General features: G+C 45.1%; 1 protein-coding gene across 5 annotated transcripts in view; it reads right to left on the bottom strand.

Annotated features, from left to right (window-relative positions):
• The window catches only part of LOC117657148 (solute carrier family 2, facilitated glucose transporter member 11-like), a 67970-nt gene that overhangs the window by 10551 nt on the left and 33310 nt on the right, over positions 1-24109 (bottom strand). For all 5 annotated transcript variants that reach the window (XM_060683741.2, XM_060683739.2, XM_060683734.2 and 2 more), the window contains one exon: positions 20586-20661. In XM_060683741.2, coding sequence (XP_060539724.1) covers positions 20586-20661 — 76 coding nt within the window. The remainder of the gene's footprint in view (positions 1-20585; positions 20662-24109) is intronic.

Raw genomic sequence — 24109 nt, 5'->3', positions numbered from 1 at the left:
GTTCGAACTTCACAGGAACTTTTAGCTTTTTTATCTGTAGACCCAGAGCATCCACCACACTTCTCCGCACCAGACAACGGGTACATCCAGTGTCTATTAAAGCACCATACTGAAAACCCGTTGTGCTTCGGGGATTCCTCAGCACCACAGGTATGACAAAAGGGAACACAGTTTTGTTCACCATAGGGTCCTCCGGCTCGTCGTCATCACTGTCCCCCGACACCACCAGGAATCTCCCCGCCACAGTGGTTGGTGTAATATCACGAGCCTGATGGTCTACGACGGACTTTGGTCCTTGAAGTGCTTGGGTACGTTCTTGTGGCTGCCGTGGTCGGCCTCTGGTCGCTACCCCTGTAGCCGGCTTTTGGGCCTGTACTCGTAACGGAGGTACAGGGCATTCAGCCGCTCTGTGTCCTATCTGATTGCAGCGAAAACAACGAAACGCCGGTCGCTGAGACCTTTCAGGTGGGACGCTGCTGGGCAGAGGTACTTGAACCCGCGTGGTTGGCGGCTTTTCTGAGGCCCTCTCCGTAGGAACCCGTCTCTGTCCCACATTAACTTCCGACCGAGGCCTAAACTCCCGGAGTGTAATGTCCAGTTCAATAGCAGCTTTAAACCAAACAGCCAGGCACGGAGCCAGGCCTCGGTACGCACAGGCTTGACGTAACTCACGATCCAGCCCCATCCGAAATTGCTGGACTAGCATCCGTTCAGGCCAGTCCCTTAAGCGACTAGCAATTTTCCGGAAATCACGTACATAGTCCTTTAGAGGAACACCCCACTGTTTGAGGGCTAAAAGATCTCCTTCCGCGATTTGTACACTGGAGTCATCCTCAAAAGCAGACCGGAGAGCTTCCAAGAACCTACCCACATCCACCAGTTCTCTAGCATGGTTGCGATGTAAACCCGCCACCCAGTCTGCTGCATCGCCGGTTAACACAGCCGTAATGGCTACCACCATGGCCCATTGTGATGGATACCAGCGACCATACTGGTCTAAACCACCTGGCTTAAGAACAACGCCACACGGTCTGGGCTCCCGTCAAAGGTGGCTTGTAGTGCAGGAGGGCCCCAGATTGGAGGTGGTGCCCACATCCCAGGAACCGGGATCCATGCTGGGGGTGGTACAGGCGGTCTGTTCTCCCCATCTCTCAGGTCTCCAACGGGCCTCCGTTCCCCCACAGGACGTTGTGCCCACCTTCCAGCTCCTACCTCTCTTCTGGTCGATGGTTGTTCGGAGCCCCTGGTGCTATCCTCCCTCTTAGGCAGGTGGTAGTCCCAGTCTTCGATTTGGCCCTTTCCTTTTCCTGTTTCCTGTTCCCTTCGGAATTTGGGGCTAGTGATGCAAAACCGAGCCTCTGGCCTGGAAAGGCCCTCATCCTGCCAAGACGTGCCTTGTAACGGCTCCGCCCCAGTGGCCCACGGTTGCCAAGATAGGGCGTCCCGGAAACTCCCTTCTCCAAACCGATCTCTTATGGCATCCATAGCACTGGGTTCAGGCCCTGTAGTATCAGCAGGCCACTGTACCTCAGATAGCCGGATGTGAGTCTCTCCTGGTGAAGTGGGGCCATGGGATGCAGGTGGGCCTGCTGATCGCATACCTGGCTCCCTGCCACGTGACAGCGGCCCTGCCCGAGCTTCTCAACGTTATTGCCGGGGTGGCGGTTGATACCCCCAGACTTTTGGTCATGGGGGATTTCAACCTGCCATCTACCGGTGGGGCGTCTGGGATGGCTCGGGAGTTTATGGCTTCCATGACAGCCATGGACCTGACACAATTAATTCATGGCCCCACTCACGCGGGAGGACACACTCTGGACTTGGTTTTTATCTCTGGTCAGTGGCGGAGTGGTCTGGATATAGGGGATATAGTTATTGAACCCCTGTCATGGTCGGACCATTCTCTCCTGAGACTGGACCTTTCGACCGCTGCACCCCACTGCAGGGAGGCGGAACCGACCAGGTGGTTCCGCCCCAGGCGCCTGATGGATCCTGATAGGTTCCAGAGGGAGCTTGGGCCAGTTCCTGAAACTCTGGCACACGACTCGGCTGAAGATCTGGTGGCTGCCTGGGATAGGACAGCCGCCGGTGCTCTGGACCGAGTCGTGCCTTTGCGGCCTCTGACCCGACGCCGAACCTGCCCGGCTCCTTGGTTTTCCGAGGAGCTGAGGGAGATGAAGCGCCGGAAAAGATGCCTAGAGAGTGGTTGGAGGGCGAGTCGCTCCGAATCCGACCGAACACTAGTTAGGTCTCATATTAAGACCTATCTAGTGGCGATAAAAGCGGCAAAGCGTAACCACTTTTCCGCTCTTATTGCATCGGCAGATAACCGCCCAGCCGCCTTGTTTAGGGTGACCCGCTCCCTCCTACATCAGGGAGCACGGGAGGACCCCTTGCAAGGGCAGGCTGAGGATTTTGCACAGTATCTGCACGATAAAATCGCTCAGATTCGGGAAGGCTTGGACTCTGACTGGGTAGATCCCGGCGGGGTGACTGAGGCTGGTCTTGAGAATGTTACCTGGGATGAGTTCGACCCTGTGACTCCTGAGGACGTGGACAAGATCCTGGGGAGATTAAACGCAACCACATGTTTATTGGACCCGTGCCCCTCCTGGCTGGTACTGGCCACCCGGGAGGTAACACGAGGCTGGCTCCAGAGGATCATAAATGCTTCTCTGAGAGAGGGTTTCTTGCCTCCCGCCTTGAAAGAGGCGGTGGTGAGGCCCCTCCTCAAGAAGCCTTCTCTGGACCCGGCCGTTTTGGCAAACTATCGTCCGGTCTCCAACCTTCGCTTTGTTGCGAAGGTTGTGGAGAGTGTGGTTGCGCGACAGCTCCCACAGTTCCTGGATGAAACCGTCTATCTAGATCCGTGCCAGTCCGGCTTCAGGCCTGGGTACAGCACGGAGACGGCATTGGTCGCATTGGTGGATGATCTCTGGAGGGCTCGGGACAGGGGTTGTTCCTCTGTTCTGGTCCTGTTAGACCTCTCAGCGGCTTTTGATACCATCGACCATGGTATCATGCTGCGCCGGCTGGAGGGACTGGGGGTGGGAGGCACCGTGTTGCGGTGGTTCTCCTCCTATCTCTCTGACCGGTCGCAGTCTGTGTTGGCAGGGGGGCAGAGGTCGACTTCGAGGCGCCTTGCTTGCGGGGTGCCGCAAGGGTCGGTCCTCTCGCCGCTCCTGTTCAACATTTATGTGAAGCCGCTGGGTGAGATCATCCGTGGTTTTGGGGTGCGATGCCATCTGTACGCTGATGACACTCAGCTGTACATTTCCACCCCAGACCACCCCAATGATGCCCTCGAAGTGATGTCCCAGTGTCTGGAGGCCGTGCGGGTCTGGATGGGGAGGAACAGGCTTCGGCTCAACCCTTCCAAGACCGAGTGGCTGTGGATGCCGGCGTCCCGGTATAGCCAGCTGGTGCCATCGCTGGCTATTGGGGGCGAGTCACTGACCCCCACAGAGGGGGCTCGCAACTTGGGCGTCCTCCTGGACACACGGCTGTCTTTAGAAGAGCATATGACGGCCGTGGCCAGGGGGGCTTTTTATCAGGTTCGCCTGATATGCCAGTTGCGCCCCTTTCTGGATCGGGACTCCTTGTGCACAGTCACTCATGCCTTGGTTACGTCACGCCTGGACTACTGTAACGCTCTCTACATGGGGCTCCCCCTGAGGAGCACCCGGAGGCTCCAGCTGGTGCAGAATGCGGCTGCGCGGGTGATTATGGGAGCGACGTGGCGCTCCCACGTAACACCTCTCCTGCGCGAGCTGCATTGGCTCCCGGTGGTCTTCCGGGTGCGCTTTAAGGTGTTGGTTCTCATCTTTAAAGCGCTCCATGGCTTAGGGCCAGGGTATTTGCGAGACCGCCTGCTGCTACCGATAACCTCCCACCGGCCAATACGCTCTCACAGAGAGGGCCTCCTCGGGGTGCCGTCGGTCAGGCAATGTCGGCTGGCGGCCCCCAGGGGGCGAGCCTTCTCTGTGGGGGCACCCGCCCTGTGGAATGAGCTGCCTCCTGGAATACGATTGATCCCGGACCTCCGGACCTTCCGTAAAGCCCTGAAGACGTTTTTATTTCATCAAGCCGGCCTAGCCTAAATGGTTTTTAATTGGGATTTTAAATTTTATGGATTTGGGGTTTTAAATTTGGGTAGCCAATGATTTAATTCTTTTAATTATCTTAACTTTTGCATTTGTATGTTTTTTAATTTTGGCTGTTCACCGCCCTGAGTCCCTTCCGGGAGAAGGGCGGTATACAAATTAAATTAATAAATAAATAAATAAATAAATAGTATCATAGCCCCAATCCGCCTCTTCGTCGTCTGTCCAACATCTTTCCCGCCAACCTCTAAATGATGGACCCAACAGGGGGGTAGATGGCCATTGGGGCCCGGTATGAGTAGAACTAGGCCACCAGCACCCACCGGAAACCTGTCCCGAAGGGTCTAGCCCTTGACTCTGCGCACCAGCCATCTCCACACAGTCCTCCTCACATGGTTGGCGCAGCTTGGGTCTGACCACCAGTTGGTGAGGGGTTGCTGTTTGTAGCTTCTCCTCTTCCACAACCACCTCCTCCACGTCAGCCTCTAGAGGGACCTCCAACTCCGAATCACCTAGCGCCGTCCCTTCTGCCATCACTGACAGCCTTTCTCACCGGACCGCAGCTAGGGAAACGTAGGCAGTTGAAATTGGTGGGTGGGGGTGCGCTAACTTTCTCTCGGCCAGTCCACCCAACTGCACTGGAAACAAGCCAACACCAGAATGGAATAAGGCAGTTGCAATCCTTTAATTAGGTTCAGCACAGCAAACACAGGCAGGAGAAAGGCACAAGCCGGAAACAAGGTTTAAAGTTAGCGCTACACACAATCGCAGTGTATATACATATAGGCATCAGAAGCTACAAGGAAATGCTTACATTTATAGTGGCTCCTGGCATGGAATGGCCATTGGTTCTGGGCCTTGCATGGCTGAAAAAATGGAACCCAAAAATCAATTGGAAACAAGGCATCATAAAATTTCAGGTGGATGTGACTTTTGCTGAGAATCCACATAAAGGAACTGAGGGGGCAGAGAATCGAGAAACAGCCATGCCTGGTCATGCCATACCAACTGAGGGTATACCCATAGAATACAAGGATTTAGCTGAGGTTTTTAGCGAAAAAGCCTCAGATGAGCTCCCCCACCCACCGCGCCACTGACTGTGCAATAGAAATATTACCCAGCGCGAAACTCCCTAAACCCAAGATGTACAGCATGTCACCGAGGGAGTTAGAAGAGCTGAAAACATTTATTGAGAAAAACTTAGCAAGGGGTTTCATCGAAGCAGCCCGACCAAAAATTGCAGCTCCAGTGCTCTTTAGAGAGAAAAAAGATGGCTCAAAACGTCTCTGCGTTGATTTTCATAATTTGAATACTATCAGTGTAGAGACCATGTATCCCCTCCCCCTTATGAAAGATATATTAGCACACCTCGCTAAAGGGAAAATTTGTTCAAAGCTGGACTTAAGGGAGGCTTACTACTGGGTCAGAATTAAGGAGGGGATGAGTGGAAAACGGCATTTAACACACCCCTCGGCTGCTACCAATTCAAGGTACTCCACTTTGGGTTGCAAGGAGCTCCTGCAGTGTTTATGCAGTTAATAAATGAAGTGCTGCATCAGCATTTATATAAGGGGGTTCTGGTCTATTTGGATGACATTTTAATCTATACCGAGACCAAAGCAGAACATGTAAAACTAGTCAGGGCGGTTTTAAACAAACTTCGCTCTGCCAAACTTTATGCTAAACTTTCCAAATGTGAATTCCACCAAGAGAAGATTGACTATTTGGGACACCGCATTTCACACCAGGGGGTTGAGATGGATCCTCTAAAAGTGCAGGCTGTACTTGATTGGGACCCTCCACGCACGCATAAACAGTTACAGAGCTTCCTGCGTTTTGCCAACTTTTACCGTCAGTTTATCCCTGCTTTCGCCCATATTGCCCTCCCCATCACCAAGCTCTTAAAAACGAAGGGGGAGGACAATCCAAAACCAAAGCAGCCATTGAACTGGACTATGGAATGCCAGGCGGCATTTGAAAAACTTAAACGGCTGTTCTCGGCAAAACCAATTCTAAAACACCCAGACATGGAGAAACCATTTGTCATACAAGCAGATGCCAGCGATGTAGGAGCGGTCCTGCTTCAGAAGAATGAGCAAGTCCAACTACAACCCTGCACTTACACATCCAAAAAGTTGAATGAGATTGAGCAAAGGTGGGCCATTTGGGAGAAAGGCGTATGCAGTTCATTGGGCGTTGTTAACCTGGAGGCACTTCCTACAAGGTAGTAAGATTCCTTTTGAAGTCTGGACTGATCATAAAAATCTAGAAGCGCTAAAGACCCCAAGGAAACTCTCCCCAAAACAAGTACGATGGGCTCAGTACTTTAAATGGTTTGATTTTACTTCTAAAATATCTCCCGGGGGGGAAAAACTTTCTGGTGGATGCGCTATCCAGAAAACCGCAATACAATAGTGCAAAGCCAGACGTAATCAAACCCATAGTACAAAACAATCAACTAGCTGCTAAAGTAGTCACCAGATCCCAGGCAAAACAAGAGTCATTGACAGGCAATGACACCACCCAAAATTTTAAACAAGCATTGGCCACTGATGAATTGTTGTTGTTTTTTTATTTTTTATTTGAAAATACAAACTAAACAAAACAAATCACAACAAAACATACAAAACATGTAATATTCTTTGTCTTTTAAGATTTTAGTGTTCATCATCCATCTCTTCTTCTTCCGATAGCCTTTCCAAATTATTTTTAGCGGACTATGATCTGCCCATATGTTTGTCATTATTTCTATTTTTTCTAGGTCTTTCCTAAGGTCCATTGTCATCCAGGCCATATCTATCCTGGACCAGGATAGATGTGGATTGGAATAGAACATATACTGTTTTTTTTCTCCAAGTGTCCTGAAGGCATAATTCTTGCGCCATTTCCTTAAAGGTATCTGGAAGGGTCTTTTTCCTAGTTTTATTTTTCCTAGTACTCCAATAGTCTTTTCCTGTGTCTGAAATTGCATTAAAGTCGCCTACAAGGCAGATATTCTCGTAATCCAAGTCTTTTACTTTGTTGTGTATGTTTTTGAAGAAGGCACGTTGATTCTCATTTGGGGCATAAATCGAGATCAATAATATTGTTTTTAGTTCTGTTTGTATTTCGATCATTAGAAATCTTCCCTCATCATCTGCATATACCTGTTTTGTTTTTAGATGTTTTCTAATGTAAACTGCAATGCCTCTTTTTTTTGTTCTGCTAGTGAGGTGTAAAGGTTTCCTAATCTTGTGTTTTCTAATATCTTTTGGTGTTGTTTTTTGATATACACTTCCTGTAAATTAATTATGTCCATCTCCAATTTTTGTAGTTTGGTAAATGTCCGGGTTCTTTTGATTTGGGCGTTTAATCCGTTTATGTTGATCGAAATCATTTTTATTTCCTGTTCCATTTTTCTTCCTGTCTATTTGTTGTCTTTAGTTTCCTTGTGTTTCTTGTTATTCTTTGCGTTTTTCCCCTTGCTCCTTCTCTCTCCATTTTTTCTCTTTCCAGTCTTCTCTTCTCCTCTTGTCCCTCTTCTGTTTCTTCTATGGGTTGTTCTTCCTGGCTCTTATTTTCCGATTCCTCTCTGGATTCTTGGTCTTCTTCCAGGCCAAAGTATTGGTCGAAAAACTCCTGGGCTCCTTCCAGGTTGTCTATCTTAATTTTCTTGTCCTGCCACGAAACTAAAATGCCATCTGGTAGTAGCCAACGGAACATCACTTTGTGTTTATTTAGTTGTGATGTGAGGAAGTTGTAGTTTTTCCTCTGGTCCCTTACGCATCTTGGAATTTGTTTCAATGTTATTATTTCCTTCCTTTGTAAACGATTGCCTCCTCTCTCATTTTTCTATATATCTCCTCTTTTATCGTTTTCTTTGTAAATCGAACGTGCAGTTTGTTCCTACGTGCATAGTTGGTGTGCACCCTGTAAACTTCATCGATATCCCTTCGTATGTGATCTTTACCTCTCTGTGTTGTTTCAGCCAAAATCTCCATCATAATCTCTCTCAGGTCTTCCTCTTTGGTTTCTGCTATGTTCTGGAACCTTAAGTAAAATGATGCCTTCTCCATTTCCAAGAAAGTAAGTGAGTCTTCCAGCTCTTGATTACTTGCCATCTGTTGTTCCAGCATTTCTACTTTCTTGACCGTCTGTTCTATTTTAAGTTCTGTCTTTTGAATCCTTTGTTCATTTTTGGCAATGTTCTGTTGGATGGATCCTTTCTATCTTGTCATCCATTTTCTTTATGTTGTCATTTATCTCTCCCACATCAGATTTCAAATCGTCATGATTTCTTTTTATCTCCTCGTGGTTATTAGCAATCGATTCCTGAGTCTTATTCATCGCTTCCTGTATTATTGCCAGGACTGACTGGATATTTTGTATGCTGGAAATGGAACCTGTCTTTTCTTTTTCTGTTCCAAGCATCGTTTCTATAGATCTCTGCTGAGCAGGAGATGCTGTAAGGGAGGCTTGAGTTGAAGTTATTTTCTTGTTTGCTTTGGTTATAGTAGTTGTTCCGATACTTCTTTGAGTGAGGGTTACTTCCCCCACTCTTTGAAAGAGGCGGTGGTGAGGCCTCTCCTCAAGAAGCCTTCCCTGGACCTGGCTGTATTAGTGAATTATTGCCCAGTTTCCAACCTTCGCTTCGTGGCGAAGGTTGTTGAGAGTGTGGTGGCGTAACAACTGCCCCAGTACCTGGATGAAGCCGATTATCTAGACCCATCCCAGTCGGGCTTCAGGCCACAGGCACAGCACGGAAACGGCACTGGTTGCATTGGTTGATGATCTCTGGAGGGCTCGGGACAGGGTTGCTCCTCTGTCCTGGTCCTATTAAATCTCTCAGCGGCTTTTGATACCATCGATATCATGCTGCGATGATTGGAGGGAGGGGCACCGTGTTGCGGTGGTTCTCCTCCTTCCTCTCTGACCGTGTGCAGTTTGTGTTGGTAGGGGGGCAGAGGTCGACCCCAAGGCGCCTTGTATGTGGAGTGCCGCAAGGGTCAGTCCTCTTGCCCCTTCTGTTCAACATTTATGTGGGTGAGATCATCCGTGGTTTCAGTACGCTGACGACACTCAGCTGTACATCTCCACCTCTGACCACCCCAATGATGCCCTTGACATGATGTCCTGGTGCCTGGAGGCCGTGTGGATCTGGATGGGGAGAAACAGGCTCAAACTCAACCCCTCCAAGACTGAGTGGCTGTGGCTCCCGGCGTTCCAGTATAGTCAGCTGGCGCCATCGCTGACCGGTATAGTCAGCTGGCACCATCGTGAGACCCTGGCCCTCTCAGAGAGGGCTCGCAACTTGAGTGCTCTCCTGGATGCACAGCTGTCTTTGGAAGATCACATGACAGCTGTGGCCAGGGGAGTTTTCTATCGGGTTCGCCTGATGCACCAGTTGCATCCCTTTCTGGACCGGGATGCCCTGTGCACGGTCACTCAGGCCCTCGTCACATCCCGTCTGGACTACTGCAACGCTCTCTACGTGGGGCTCCCAGCTGGTCCAGAATGCGGCCGCGCGGAGGGGCGGGGCAAGCCAGCAATTTAACAAACGCAGAATCTCACCACTGGCTATAGGGCAGCCCTTTGAAGCCGCTGAACTAAGTTCAGATTCCTGTCCCCCCCTCGACACTTTAACTCGCCTTTTTCTTAACTAAATATACATACTCTTAACTTTTCTATTCATTCATAAGCTATTTGATACTTTTTAGTTCAATATTTGTTTTGAATGTAATCAATCCATCTTCTCCATTCCGATATATATCTTTCTTGTGAATGATCTTTCAAGTATGCTGAAATTTTCACCATTTCTGCCAAATTTGCCACTTTTAATGTCCATTCTTCAATAGTAGGCAATTCTTCCAGTATTGCGCCACCAAAAGTCTAGCTGCAGTTGTTAAATTTAAAATCAATTTTGTTTCTATAACCGTACAATCTGTGATTATACCCAACAAAAACAATTGTGGAGTAAACTTTATCTTCTTTTTAAGAATATTTTGGATAATCCACCATATTTTAATCCAAAATGCTTTAACTTTTTTACAAGTCCACCATATATGAAAATATATAGATAACCGCTGGTGGGAGGTTGTTGATGGCAGAAGGTGGTCTCATATGTACCCTGGTCCTAAGCCATGGAGCGCTTTAAAGGTGGTGACCAGCACCTTGAATCGCACTCGGAAGACCAACGGGAGCCAGTGCAGCTCGCGTGGGAGGGTGTGCACATGGGTGTGCCGAGTTCGCACTATTTATTGCCAATAAATAGTGGTGGGCGAGGGGCGGGCGAGCCAGCAATTTAACAAACAGTTCGGTGTTTTTTTGTAATTTTATTGGCCCGCGGAGCTTCAGCATAGGCTAATTAGCCCTTGATTAGATCAGCTCCCGACTCTCAGCGGATTTGCTCTCGGCTGTTTTGCTCAGGGTTCTGCTGCTTGCTGGAGCAGATTTTTTTTCCCCTAGCTATGCTGAAACACGAAACTGAAAGTAAAGCAGGCTGTTGGCTTTGCTGTTGCTGCAACGTTGGAAAATGAGGCAGGCAGATTTCTTTTCTTTTTCCTTACCAAAAAAGGTAGGTGCAAACAATGGGAAATTAAGGGGAAAAGAGGAGAGTTCAAGATTTTAAAACACAAAAGAAAAAAAGCTCTATTTAACTAGGGAATTGTAATAATTGTGATACTATTAATTGTATATTGTGTTGAAAGCAGAAATGGTTAAGTTGTGGTTTGGAGGACTATATGGGGGAAATTATTTGGTTTATTATTATTGGTAAATATAATTAATTGATTGGTCTTAGCTAGCCTTGCTGGCTGATGGTCACATGTGCTTCCCAGGTCACATGTGGTGAGTTTCTGCTGCTAGATGGGTAGAGGGCTAATCCTATCTTTATTGGATCTTTGGCAATTCCTACTATGGCTCTGCCTGAAGGAGGTAGATCTTTGTTATGTAGAATAGACTGGCCCAGGCCTTAATGGCCCATTGACCATTGGGGCAGGAAGATGGGAGCTGCTTCAAAACATGCTTATCCCAGGGAAATATAATATTCTGCCTTTTTCATATTTCCTAAAATATTTCACTCTTCCAGGAAAGGGGTGGGTGCTAACTTCCTACAAAAGAAAATACATTTATACAAAAGTATGAAGGCTATTGCTTAACGCATTGTAAGCTGCCCTGAGTCTCCAGAGAAGGGCGGCATATAAATCAAATTTTAAAAAAAAATAAAATGTATGTTTGTATGTGTGTTTCTAATTATTGCTATTTATTCATATTTGTTCTCTTTTATTCTTTAAAGTTTAACAATTCATTCTTTCTCTTAATATCTTTATATTTGTTTGGGGTTGGCTTTCTTCCCTTTCATCTTTTTTATTGTACAGCAATCTTTCTCCTCAAACATACCACCTCTCTCTTTTCTTTCCTTCTTACTTTCTCTTCCTCCCCCTCTTCTTCTCCTCCCTACTTCCTCTTCCTTTCTCCTTCTCCTCCTCTCTTCCTCCCTCTCTTACCCTCACTCCTACTCTAATTTCCCTTCCCTTCCTTCATCCCTCTCCTTTTATGCATATGGACTACTCAGAGGGCTGAAAAAGTTATTTCTGACTGGTCCTCGCACTTTTGACCAGTCCTTGAATTTACGACTGTCCTCACATTTTACGTTTTTGCCCTATCTTGTCACCATGGTGAAGAGAAGCAGTTGTGAAATGAGTGACATTGTTGTTAAGAATGCTACAAAGGGCATAAATGATGACCAGTCATAAGTGTGAAGACCGGTCAAAAGTGCGAGGACCTGTCAGAAATCACTTTTTTAAGCCCTCTGGGTAGTCCTTTTGTGCATATCAGAGGGCTGAAAAAATTATTTTTGACTGGTCCTCGCACTTTTGACCAGATCTCGAATTTACGACTATCCTCACATTTTACGTTTTTGCCCTATCTTGTCACCATGGTGAAGAGAAGCAGTTGTGAAATGAGTGACATTGTTGTTAAGAATGCTACAAAGGGCATAAATGATGACCAGTCATAAGTGTGAAGACCGGTCAAAAGTGCGAGGACCTGTCAGAAATCACTTTTTTAAGCCCTCTGGGTAGTCCTTTTGTGCATATCAGAGGGCTGAAAAAATTATTTTTGACTGGTCCTCGCACTTTTGACCAGATCTCGAATTTACGACTATCCTCACATTTTACGTTTTTTCCCCTATCTTATCACCATGGTGAAAAGAAGCAATTGGGAAATGAGTGACATGCTTGTTAAGAATGCTGCACGGGCATAAATGTGAGGATGGTCATAAGTGTGAGGACCAGTCAAAAGTGCGAGGACCTGTCAGAAATGACTTTTTTCAGCCCTCTGAGTAGTCCCTATACACATAGCCATGGCCACCCGTTCACATGACCAGCTAGCCACGCCCCTCCAGTCACATGACCTCCAAGCCACGCCCACAAAATAAGCCACGCCCACAGAACCGGTAGTAAAAAAAATTTAGAACCCACCCCTGGTTGGGGGTCACCACAACATGAGGAACTGTATTAAAGGGTCGCGGCATTAGGAAGGTTGAGCACCACTGCCCTAGAGCTTCATCTTAGCCCCGACCTGCGTACTTTTCGCCACGCCCTTAAGACCCTTCTGTTTCAGCAAGCCGGACTGGCCTAATATGAATTTTAAATGGGCGTATGTATGTTTTAATTTAAGGGCCAAATTTATATACTTGATTTTAATTGGTTTTAAATTTTATAAATTTATGTGTTTTAATATGGCTGTACACCGCCCTGTGTCCCCTGGAAGAACGGCGGTATAGAAATCTAATAAACTTTCAAACTTTCAAACTTACTTGTCATCTTAACTATTTTTTGTAAGTTCTCCCAAAATTTCATGCACTGAACTACTCTTATTATGTTTCGGTTCCGTTGTCTATAGTAGTATTTTGTCAGTGATAGTGTCTAGAGTCTATATTGTATAAATCTTCAATTTTTTTAAAAAAAAATTTTTTGCTTTAATTTATATGCAGCCCTTCTCCAGAGACTCAGGGCGGCTTACAATGCGTTAAGCAATAGCCTTCATACTTTTGTATATTTATACAAAGTCAGCTTATTGCCCCCACAATCTGGGTCCTCATTTTACCTACCTTTGAAAGGATGGAAGGCTGAGTCAACCTTGAGCCTGGTGGGATTTGAACTTGCAATTATTGCAAGCAGCAGATGTTAATAACAGTGCATTAGTCCACTGTGCTACCAAGGCTCTTAAATATTAGTTAATCTTGTTAATTTATATATTGCTTCTATATATGACCTTAGCACTTATCACTCTAATAGATAATTAAATATATAGATATATATTCAGGTGAGGAAGGAGGATAAGGTGAAGGAGATGTGGAGAAAAACTTAAAGTTCTAGCACTTCATTAAATCTCAATATAACTAATACAATATAATAATCTATCAAATCAAATCTATCAAATCAGATATCACTAGTGTAAATATATAAGTAATATATAAGTAATATATAAGTAAGAATTAAATATTAAATATTGTTTAAATTAATATCCACTTAAACTATGTATTCTAATTAGTTTGTAATTAATCATCCATATAGTTAATTAGCTATCGATTAGTCAAACTCACAATCAAAAAGTATTATATTGTTTTATAAAGATTAATCAAGTATATATATAAAATTATTTTGCAGTTAGTATGTAGTTGTTTTCACTCTTACGTGTAAAGTTCTTATGTCCAAATTCTTATATTTGTAGTCTTTAATGTCTTAATGTCTCTCTCTCCAGGGGCATCCAAGTCACCAAAAGCCCAACTGTCCAAGTTTCAACACCTTGATATAGCCCGATCACTGTTATCAATTAATTAGTTTTCGTATTAACTTCTCAATTATTTTCTCAAAACACTGCTTCTCCACTTGCCGATCTATTGCTCCACTTTCACTTGCCCTCCCGGCTTCAATGACCTCTGTCACTCCGTCACTCTCACACTCACTATCACCGTTTTGCTGTCTTCCTGTTCTTTTCTCTCTGGATACTTCTGTCTAGTTCACTGTGGTTCTTTATTCAGTCCAAACACCTTTCTTCTCTATTGGATTCAAATCTAAAGCCTGGTCTCAAGATCCCTTTGCAATTTCTCATTCCGAGCAGTCTCTCTTTTTCGTGCAGTCACCACCTGTCAGTTCTTCTTCCGCCTTTGTCGTCTTTCATCGCCGCTTTCTTTAGTAGCTGTTCCGCCGTCTTTTGGGGTCTCAAATTCTCTGCTTTCTGGTCTCTGCTTCACTTATTGCTGTGCTTTACTCACTCCGCTTTTGTCTCGATACGCTTTCAACTTAAACTGGATACAGTTACAATCCTTTCAGTTTGATCTTCACCTTCCTGCTGTGCGGTTTCAACGCTTCGGGCCAGCCAAAATGGCTGTTTTTTTCCCCTCCGGAATTAGAGGGTTTCTCCTGAACCTTCTGGATGGTTGCTTTCCCCCCGAGGTCCTTGGAGATTCCTCCTTAATCTATTGATCTCTTCAAGATCAATAGTGCCTGGAATGGCTTCCTAGATGGGAATCTTGGAGTTTCAAGAATGGAGCCCCGTTCTCTAGCTCCAAACACGCTGACGTCACCACCGGAAGTCCACTGATGAATGGTTTTTGAACAACAAATCCAGCTGTCTGATGAAAGAAGACTTGGCTTGGGTGGGGGGGGGGAAGTTGTATGTTCCTGCCAGCCAAAGATTATGCTTAATGGTAAGGTGCCATGACTCCAAATTAGCTGGACATTTTGGGTTTGTGAAAACTTTACACCTGATTAGAAGACAATTTTGGTGGCCATCACTAAAAAAGGACATAGAAAGCTATATAGCTAGCTGCCCCATTTGTGCAGTAGCAAAAAGATGACAGGGGAAATCCCCAGGTCTATTGCAGAAGGTACCTGAGCCTTCAGCGCCTTGGAGAGAGATTGCTATGGATTTCATTGTAGAATTGCCAAACAGTGAGGGAAATACTGTTATTTGGGTCGTGACAGACCTGTTTTCAAAACAGGCACATTTTATACCCTGCCAAAAGATCCCAACTACTAAAAGTTTAGCCAAATTATTCCTAATACACATTTATTGACTTCATGGTACTCCACAAAGGATCATCTCCGACAGGGGGGTTCAATTCACCTCCAACTTTTGGAGAGCATTTTTGGACTTACTTGGTACTGGCCAAGGGTTAAGCTCGGCATATCACCCGTGTACTAACGGAAATTCTGAAATTTTGAACTCAGTATTAGAACAATATTTAAGATGTTTCATTAATTTTCAAGCACTGGTTTTACCCCTTTTTAGGGGTAGGATTTCAGCCCCATGCCTGAACTACCCACAGAAGAACCCACCATCCCCTCACTTAAGGAGTGGATGGATAATTTGCAAAACACATGGCCAGTGATTAGACTAGCTTTAAAGGAAACTAGAGAAACTTTCAAAGTTCAAGCTGACAAGAAATGGATGGAACCCAAACCTTTTCATATTGGAGACAGAGTATACTTATCTACAAAATTCCTGAAATCATTACAACCATCGAAAAAACTAGGGCCAAAGTTCATTGGACCTTTCCCCATCACTAGAATCATCAATCCAGTAGCAGTTGAACTACTTCTTCCAAAGACACTCAGGCAGATCCACCCAGTATTCCATATCAGTTTACTCAAACAAGAAGTAATCTCATCCCTCAGACCACCTGCATCTACACCACTTGTACCCATCATGACTGAAGGTGAACAACACTTTGAAATCAAGGAAATCCTTGACTCTAGGATCCACAGAGGGAAAATCCGATACTTAGTTGCTTGGAAACATTTACCACCAGCACACCATGAATGGGTCGCTAAACACCATATTCGGGCTCCAATCTTACTGAGAAAATTTCACTCCCAATACCCTAACAAACCTTGTTAATATACTATCATGAAATCTTGTGTATATTTGTTTTTTTTAGGTGGACACTTTCGCTTTCTAAGGAGGGTAGCATGTCAGATCCCTAAAAGTGATACTGCCTGAATTGAATATTGGAGGAGGGGGGGCACTTGGATTTGATTTACTAGCATTGCCTGTGTCAACAGATATTTTACAACCTATATCCTGGTGCCAAAGAGCCCTGAGATCCCCTTTACCTGCAAGAATTTTTATGTGGGTTGTTTCACTTTAAAAGATAATGGTGGGAATACATGTGTGTTCGGGTTCTCAGAGAAACTAGTAAAGAAAACATCTTCACACTTGTGTATTGGCTACATCAGGGAGTGCGGGAGGACCCCTTGCAAGGGCAGGCTGAGGTTTTTGCACAGTTTTTGCATGATAAAATCACTCAGATTCGGGAAGGCTTGGACTCTGACTGGGTAGATTCCGGCGGGATGGCTGAGGCAGGTCTTGAGAATGTTATCTGGGACGAGTTCGATCCTGTGACTCCTGAGGACGTGGACAGGATTCTGGGGAGGTTAAATGCAACCACATGTTTATTGGACCCGTGTCCCTCCTGGCTGGTACTGGCTACCCGGGAGGTTACGTGAGGCTGGCTCCAGAGGATTATAAATGCTTCTTTGGGGGAGGGTTTCCTGCCGCCTGCTTTGAAAGAGGCAGTGGTGAGGCCCCTCCTTAAGAAGCCTTCTCTGGATCCGGCTGTTATGGCTAACTACCGTCCTGTCTCCAACCTTCGCTTTATTGCGAAGGTTGTTGAGAGTGTGGTGGCGCAACAGCTCCCGCAGTACCTGGATGAAACCGTCTATCTAGACCCATGCCAGTCCGGCTTCAGGCCTGGGTACAGCACAGAAACGGCATTGCTCGCGTTGGTTGATGATCTCTGGAGGGCTCGGGACAGGGGTTGCTCCTCTGTTCTGGTCCTATTAGACCTCTCAGCGGCTTTTGATACCATCGACCATGGTATCATGCTGCACCGGCTGGAGAGATTGGGGATGGGAGGCACCGTGTTGCGGTGGTTCTCCTCCTATCTCTTCGACCGGTCGCAGTCTGTGTTGGCAGGGGGGCAGAGGTCGACCTCGAGGTGCCTTGTTTGTGGGGTGCCACAAGGGTCGGTCCTCTCGCCACTCCTGTTCAACATTTATGTGAAGCCGCTGGGTGAGATCATTCGTGGCTTTGGGGTGTGATGCCATCTGTACGCTGATGACACTCAGCTGTACATCTCCACCCCAAACCACCCCAACGATGCCCTTGAAGTGATGTCCCAGTGTCTGGAGGCCGTGCGGGTCTGGATGGGGAGGAACAGGCTTCGACTCAACCCTTCCAAGACCGAGTGGCTGTGGCTTCCGGCATTCCGATATAGCCAGCTGGCGCCATCGCTGGCTATTGGGGGCGAGTCATTGACCCCCACAGAGGGGGCTCGCAACTTGGGCGTCCTCCTGGACACACGGCTGTCTTTAGAAGAGCATATGACGGCCGTGGCCAGGGGGGCTTTTTATCAGGTTTGCCTGATATGCCAGTTGCTCCCTTTTCTGAGTCGGGATTCCTTATGCACAGTCACTCATGCTCTCGTCACTTCTCGCCTGGACTACGCTAATGCTCTCTACATGGTGCTCCCCTTGAGGAGCACCCGGAGGCTCCAACTGGTCCAGAATGCGGCCGCACGGGTGATCACGGGAGCGACATGGCGCTCCCATATAACACCTCTCGGGCGCGAGCTGCACTGGCTCCCGGTGGTCTTCCGGGTGTGCTTCAAGGTGTTGGTTCTCACCTTTAAAGTGCTCCATGGCTTAGGGCCAGGGTATTTACGAGACCGCCTGCTGCTACCGGCCAATACGCTCCCACCAACCAATACACTCTCACAGAGAGGGCCTCCTCAGGGTGCCATCGGTCAAGCAATGTCGGCTGGCGGCCCCCAGGGGGAGAGCCTTCTCTGTGGGAGCACCGGCCCTCTGGAACGAGCTACCTCCCGGAATACGGCTGATTCCGGATCTCCGCACTTTCCGTAAGGCCCTGAAGACTTTTTTATTTCAGCAAGCTGGCCTGGCCTGAATAGGTTTTATGGGTTAGTTTTTTAATTGTATGGCTAGGGGTTTTAAATTGGGGCGGCCGTTTAATTTAATTTATTTTTAATTATTTTAACTTTTATATTGTATGTTATTTTAATTCTCGGCTGTTCACCGCCCTGAGTCCCTTCGGGGAGAAGGGTGGGATATAAAATAAATAAATAAATAAATAAATAAATAAATAAATAAATAAATAAATAAATAAATAAATAAATTAAAATCTGCATTCTGACTTAAAGGGAGAGGTCTCTACCACTTTAATCCTACTGCCTTGCCTAAGAGTATTCAGATCTTGCTTTAACTGGATGGCTGTCACTTCTGCTTAATAAAAGAAATCCTTTTGAACAACCAAATTTCAAGAGTTCTCACTTTCTTAAGTTAGAAGGAGAGGCGATCCTTACACCTATGATCACTAGCTATGGTCATCCCTAGCTATGGTCATCCCTCCCTAAAAGGGAGACCCCAGCCTAGTTGAAAATTACAGACCAATCTCTTTATGCTGCCTCACCTGCAAAGTCATGGAATCAATCATTAACCAATCCATTACCCTCCACCTAGAAACAAACAAGCGAATATCTAATAAACAATCTGGTTTCAGAAAAAAAATATCCTGTAATCTACAACTTCTACACTGCAAAAACATATGGACTACAAATCTCGGATCAGGGCAAAGCAATAGACACAATTTATATAGATTTCTGTAAAGCCTTTGATTCAGTGGTACATGAGAAACTACTTCTAAAACTAAAATCCTATGGCATCTCCAGACACCTACATAATTGGATAGTGACGTTCCTGTCAAACAGGCAAGTGGTCAAAATATCAAATCCTATCATATCCTGCACCTGTTAATAGCGGTATCCCCCAAGGCAGCGTTCTAGGACCAACACTCTTCATACTATATACATAAATGACCTTTGCGATCATATTATAAGCAACTGCGTTCTCTTTGCTGATGATGTAAAACTATTTAACACCAGCAACAATGCTGCTACCCTTGCTCTTTTCTGCGCAAGCACAGAAGCTTCTGCATATGTGCAGAAGAGTTTTTATGACATCGGGGTCGGTGGGCGGAGCCGGTTTTACTACTGGTTCTATAGAACCGGTGCGAACCAGGGGCAACTCACCACTGAACTGCATCTACATGGAGGGAAGCATGCAGTCAGGTAGCCCAAGGTTCAGTCTTAGGCCCAGTACTCTTCAATATCTTCATAAATGCTCTAGATGAGAGGATAGAAGAGGAACTCATCAAATTTGCAGAAGACACCAAGCTGGGGGGAGGGGGGGATTGGTAATACTTTGGAAGACAGGATCCAAAAGGACCTTGAAAGATTTGAACATTGAGCCCTATCCAATAAGGTAAATTTCAGGGTACAAAAAGTAAAGTCCTATACATAGGCAAGAAAAACCAACTGCACAGATATAGAATAGGTGGTACCCAGCTCAACAGTATCAACTGTGAGATGGATCTAAGTGTCCTAGTAGAGCACCACTGAAGTGTGAGCCAGTTGTGTACTGCAGCTCCCCAAAAAAGCTAATGCAGTTCTCTGAATCAACAGAGGGATAGTTTCGAGATCATGTGAAATGATAGTACAGTTTTATGAGACCACATTTTGAATACTACATCCAATTCTGGTCACCACAATACAAACAAAGATGTTGAAACCTTAGAAAGGGTGCAGAGAAGAGCAACAAAAATGATAAAGGGTCTGGAGGCTAAACCATTTGATTGAGAAAACGAGGTATGTCTAGTCTAGCAAGGAGAAGACATAGGGCTGATAATGAGAGCAGTCTTTCAGTACTTGAGGGGCTGTTACAGAGAAGAATGAGTCAACCTATTCTCCAAAGCACCAGGGCAGGATAAAATGTAATGGGTGGAAGAAGCTGTAAGTGCTCTACCACTGGAGGTTTTCAAGAAGAGAATGAAGAGCCATTTGTCCAGAATTATATAGAGTCTCCTGCTATGGGCAGGGGGTTGGACTAGAAGACTTCTAAAGTCACTTCCAACCTTATTATACAATGTTCTGTGTCATGGCTTCTCCAATTTGGAAGTTGGGACCTCCTAGTCTCAGTTTCCCCTTCCATGTATTTGATCATTCTGGTGCCCCAGAAGGACCTTGCCAGAACCTATCCCCTCAGTTTCATTTGGTCTTTCCCTGCCCCCCCCCCCCCCCCGCCCAGATAAGATGTTTTTCCCCAAAAAATTGTTGGAGAAATATTTTTACTTGATTGAAGTAAAAGGTTATGATGAGGTACCAGACTAGAATCACTGGGAAACCATGAGTTCTACGTCTGATTTAGATGTGAAACTGGTTGTGTGATTTAAACAATTTATTTGTCAAATTTATATGGCCACCCATTTCACAAAAAAGCATCTCTGGGCAGCATACGATAAGATTAGAATAAAATCAATATATAAAACTAATATTTGTAAAAACAAACAAACAAATAAACAAACAAATAAAGCGTGTATAGACAATGAAGAAAGGTCTGTATTTGATTTCACGGTACTCACACGGACCACTTCCATAGAAAGTTATGAAGAGGAAGATGAGGGCGATGCTGCTGTAGGAAATCCAGGGAGACTGATCCTAAAAGGGAACAACAAGAGCAGGTGGGATTAAAATGAGGGCACACCACCAGCAAAGAAAGTTTAGACCAGACAAAGTTTAGACCCCTCCTATATGATATCTTTTGCAGCCTGTGTGTGGTGGATACTGTGGAATAGGAAACCCAAATTATTCAGCTTACAATTTATTTAGCTGCTGCTGTGATAGTGGTTCTAGCAGCAGAAAATCTTAATAACTCCTATGGAGTATTACCCCTGGATGTCTCTGAATTAGCAGAATGTCAGCTGCTCATCTTCACTTTCTTTGAAGCTCTCTAGCAACTTCCATAATCAAGGGGGAGGAAGGAAGGAAAGTATGCTGTAGGTGTGAAAGAATGCTATGGGAAATTGGGGAGTGTGGACATTAACAGGAACCAGAGGTACCAAACTGAGCCACCTGGTGAGCTTCAAGGACATCAGTCCCGGGAAAGGAATTTACACTGGCGCCTGAAGTTCCCAAAACATCGGAACAAGACCTGATTGGACTGCTCTCCCAGGGGTTTATTGGAGATTGCTTTCAATATATGATTTTTACATGGGTTTTCTTCAGAGCTTGCCTTAGCCACGCTGCATTCAGCATCTCTAGTAAAAGTACCTTTTCTCTAAAACCTATGGGGTCAAGGGTTATTTTTTCCTAGGGAGTAGCTGGGGCAACTCTGACACAGACCTCCATCTCTCCATCAGAATCATCTAATTCTTTTCGGGGCAACCAACTTGAAATGCTATGCGGAATGCTGTGGATGTAGATTTCATCTACACAATGCCGTGCTGTAGATTTCAGCAAGGCAAATTATAAAGCAGACCACAACCTACTTCTTGGTAAGCTAGATAAATGTGGGATAGACAACATCACCACCAGATGGATTTGTAACTGGCGGACAAACTGTGTTCAACAAGTAATCCTTTAATGGTACTACATCTACATGGAAAGAAGTTAAACAGTGGGGTACCAGAAGGTTGTGTCTTAGGAATAGCTAACATAAGGTGACCAGATGTCCCGCTTTTGGCGGGACAGTCCCGCTTTTGAGCAATTTGTCCCGCGTTAAAAAAGGTAGTTATATAACTAATTGATTTATATTAAAATGTTGAATTTGTATTAAACAACTGTATTACATAATTACATAATTAAACAATGTGAGGATGGATATAAAAATAGATGACAATGGAAAGGGTATAATATAGAATAGAAGGGAAAAATTGAATTTGATTAAGATTAGAGATGAGGATGAAGGGTAATATTGTTTTTTAAAAAAAATAGATGAGGAATAAATATGGCAAAAAGGAAATATAGAAATTGTAAATTTAATTGAAATGACTAAACGCTGTTTAAATTTGTGAACCAGCCAAATATTCTGTTCAAAGAAAATACATTGTATGTTTGTATGTGTGTTTCTAATTATTGCTGTTTATTCATATTTGTTCGCTTTTATTCTTTAAAGTTTAACAATTCATTCTTAATCTTAATATCTTTATATTTGCTTGGGGTTGGCTTTCTTCCCTTTCATCTTTTTTATTGTACAGCAATCTTTCTCCTCAAACCTACCACCACTCTCTTTTCTTTCCTTCTTACTTTCTCTTCCCCCCACCCTCTTCTTCTCCTCCCTATTTTCTCTTCCTTTCTCCTTCTCCTCCTCTCTTCCTCCCTCTCTTACCATCACTCCTGCTCTAATTTCCATTCCTTCATCCCTCTCTATTGCTGTATCCTTTAATGCATATGGACTACTCAGAGGGCTGAAAAAGTTATTTTTGACTGGTCCTCACACTTTTGACCAGTCCTCGAACTTATGACTGTCCTCACATTTTACATTTTTGCCCTATCTTGTCATCATGGTGAAGAGAAGCAGTTGTGAAATGAGTGACATGGTTGTTAAGAATGCTGCACGGGCATAAATGTGAGGATGGTCATAAGTGTGAGGACCAGTCAAAAGTGTGAGGACCTGTCAGAAATGACTTTTTTCAGCCCTCTGGTTAGTCCTTTTGTGCATATGGACTACTCAGAGGGCTGAAAAAGTTATTTTTGACTGGTCCTCACACTTTTGACCAGTCCTCGAACTTACGACTGTCCTCACATTTTACGTTTTTGCCCTATCTTGTCACCATGGTGAAGAGAAGCAGTTGTGAAATGAGTGACATGGTTGTTAAGAAAGCTGCACGGGCATAAATGTGAGGATGATCATAAGTGTGAGGACCAGTCAAAAGTGTGAGGACCTGTCAGAAATGACTTAGGTCCCTATACACATAGTCCCTATACACATAGCCATGGCCACCCAGTCACATGACCAGCTAGCCACACCCACCCAGTCACATGGCCTCCAAGCCACGCCCACACAATAAGTCACGCCCACAATGGTGTCCTTCTTACCAATGTTAAAATCTGTTCACCTTACCCTATACACATAGCCATGGCCACCCAGTCACATGACCAGCTAGCCACGCCCACCCAGTCACATGACCAGATAGCCACGCCCACAAAATAAGCCACGCCCACAATATCCCTCTTTACCAATGTTAAAATCTGGTCACCTTAAGCTAACACCCCAGAAAACAAATTCAGGATCCAAAAAGATCTTGACAGACTTGAACAATGGACCAACATGAAATTTAATGTGGAGAAAAGCAAGGTTTTACACCTGGGCATAAAAACCAAAGGTACAACTACATTGTCAGGGTTCCAAGGAACAACCCCAATGAAATAAAACTGAGGTACCTCAAAGTTCCAATTTATTAGAGATGTCATGTTGGCACATCTGGGAAAACCCGAATCTGAAAGCTTCCAGGTTTTCCAGCTAACAGTTCACAGCCCTGCCCCACACCCACAAGTTCATAGTATAGTCCAATCAGCTCTTCACATTCAACTGGATACAATCTCCCTGCAGTCTCCAGCAGATGCAGGCAAAAATGTCCTCGAATATAGAATGTTGTTATGACTAACTTTCTACCAGTCCAACAAAAAAACCCTCCCAATTTCCCAAGCTAAAATATGTGGCAGTTAGGAAGCAAAAAGGAAAACTCTTCCAAAACTGACAGACAGATTAGGCAAAACCTGGCTCAAAAACAGTAACTGTGAGAGGGACCTTGGAGTCTTAGTGGACGATCATTTAAATCTGAATCAGTTGAGTGCAGTAGCAGACAAAAAAGCTAACACAATCCTTGGTTGTATAAACAGAAGCATAGAATCAAAATAATGTGAAGTATTAATAAAGCTTTATAAAGCCTTAGTAAGACCACACCTGGAATACTGCATCCAGTTTTGCATTACAAAAACATTACAAAAAAGATGTTGAGATTTTGGAAAAAGTGCAAAGAAGAGCAACTAAGATGATTAAAGGCCTGGAGACTAAAACATATGAAGAACGGATGCAGGATTTGGGTTTGGCTAGTCTAGAGAAAAGAAGGACTAAGGGTGACATGATACCAATATTCCAGTATTC

Source organism: Pantherophis guttatus, chromosome 17 (genome assembly GCF_059756535.1).
Source record: "Pantherophis guttatus breed Tessera chromosome 17, ASM5975653v1, whole genome shotgun sequence".
In the NCBI taxonomy this organism is placed as follows: domain Eukaryota; kingdom Metazoa; phylum Chordata; class Lepidosauria; order Squamata; family Colubridae; genus Pantherophis; species Pantherophis guttatus.
Note: the sequence above shows the minus strand (reverse complement) of the source record. Positions and strands in the feature narration are given on the sequence as shown.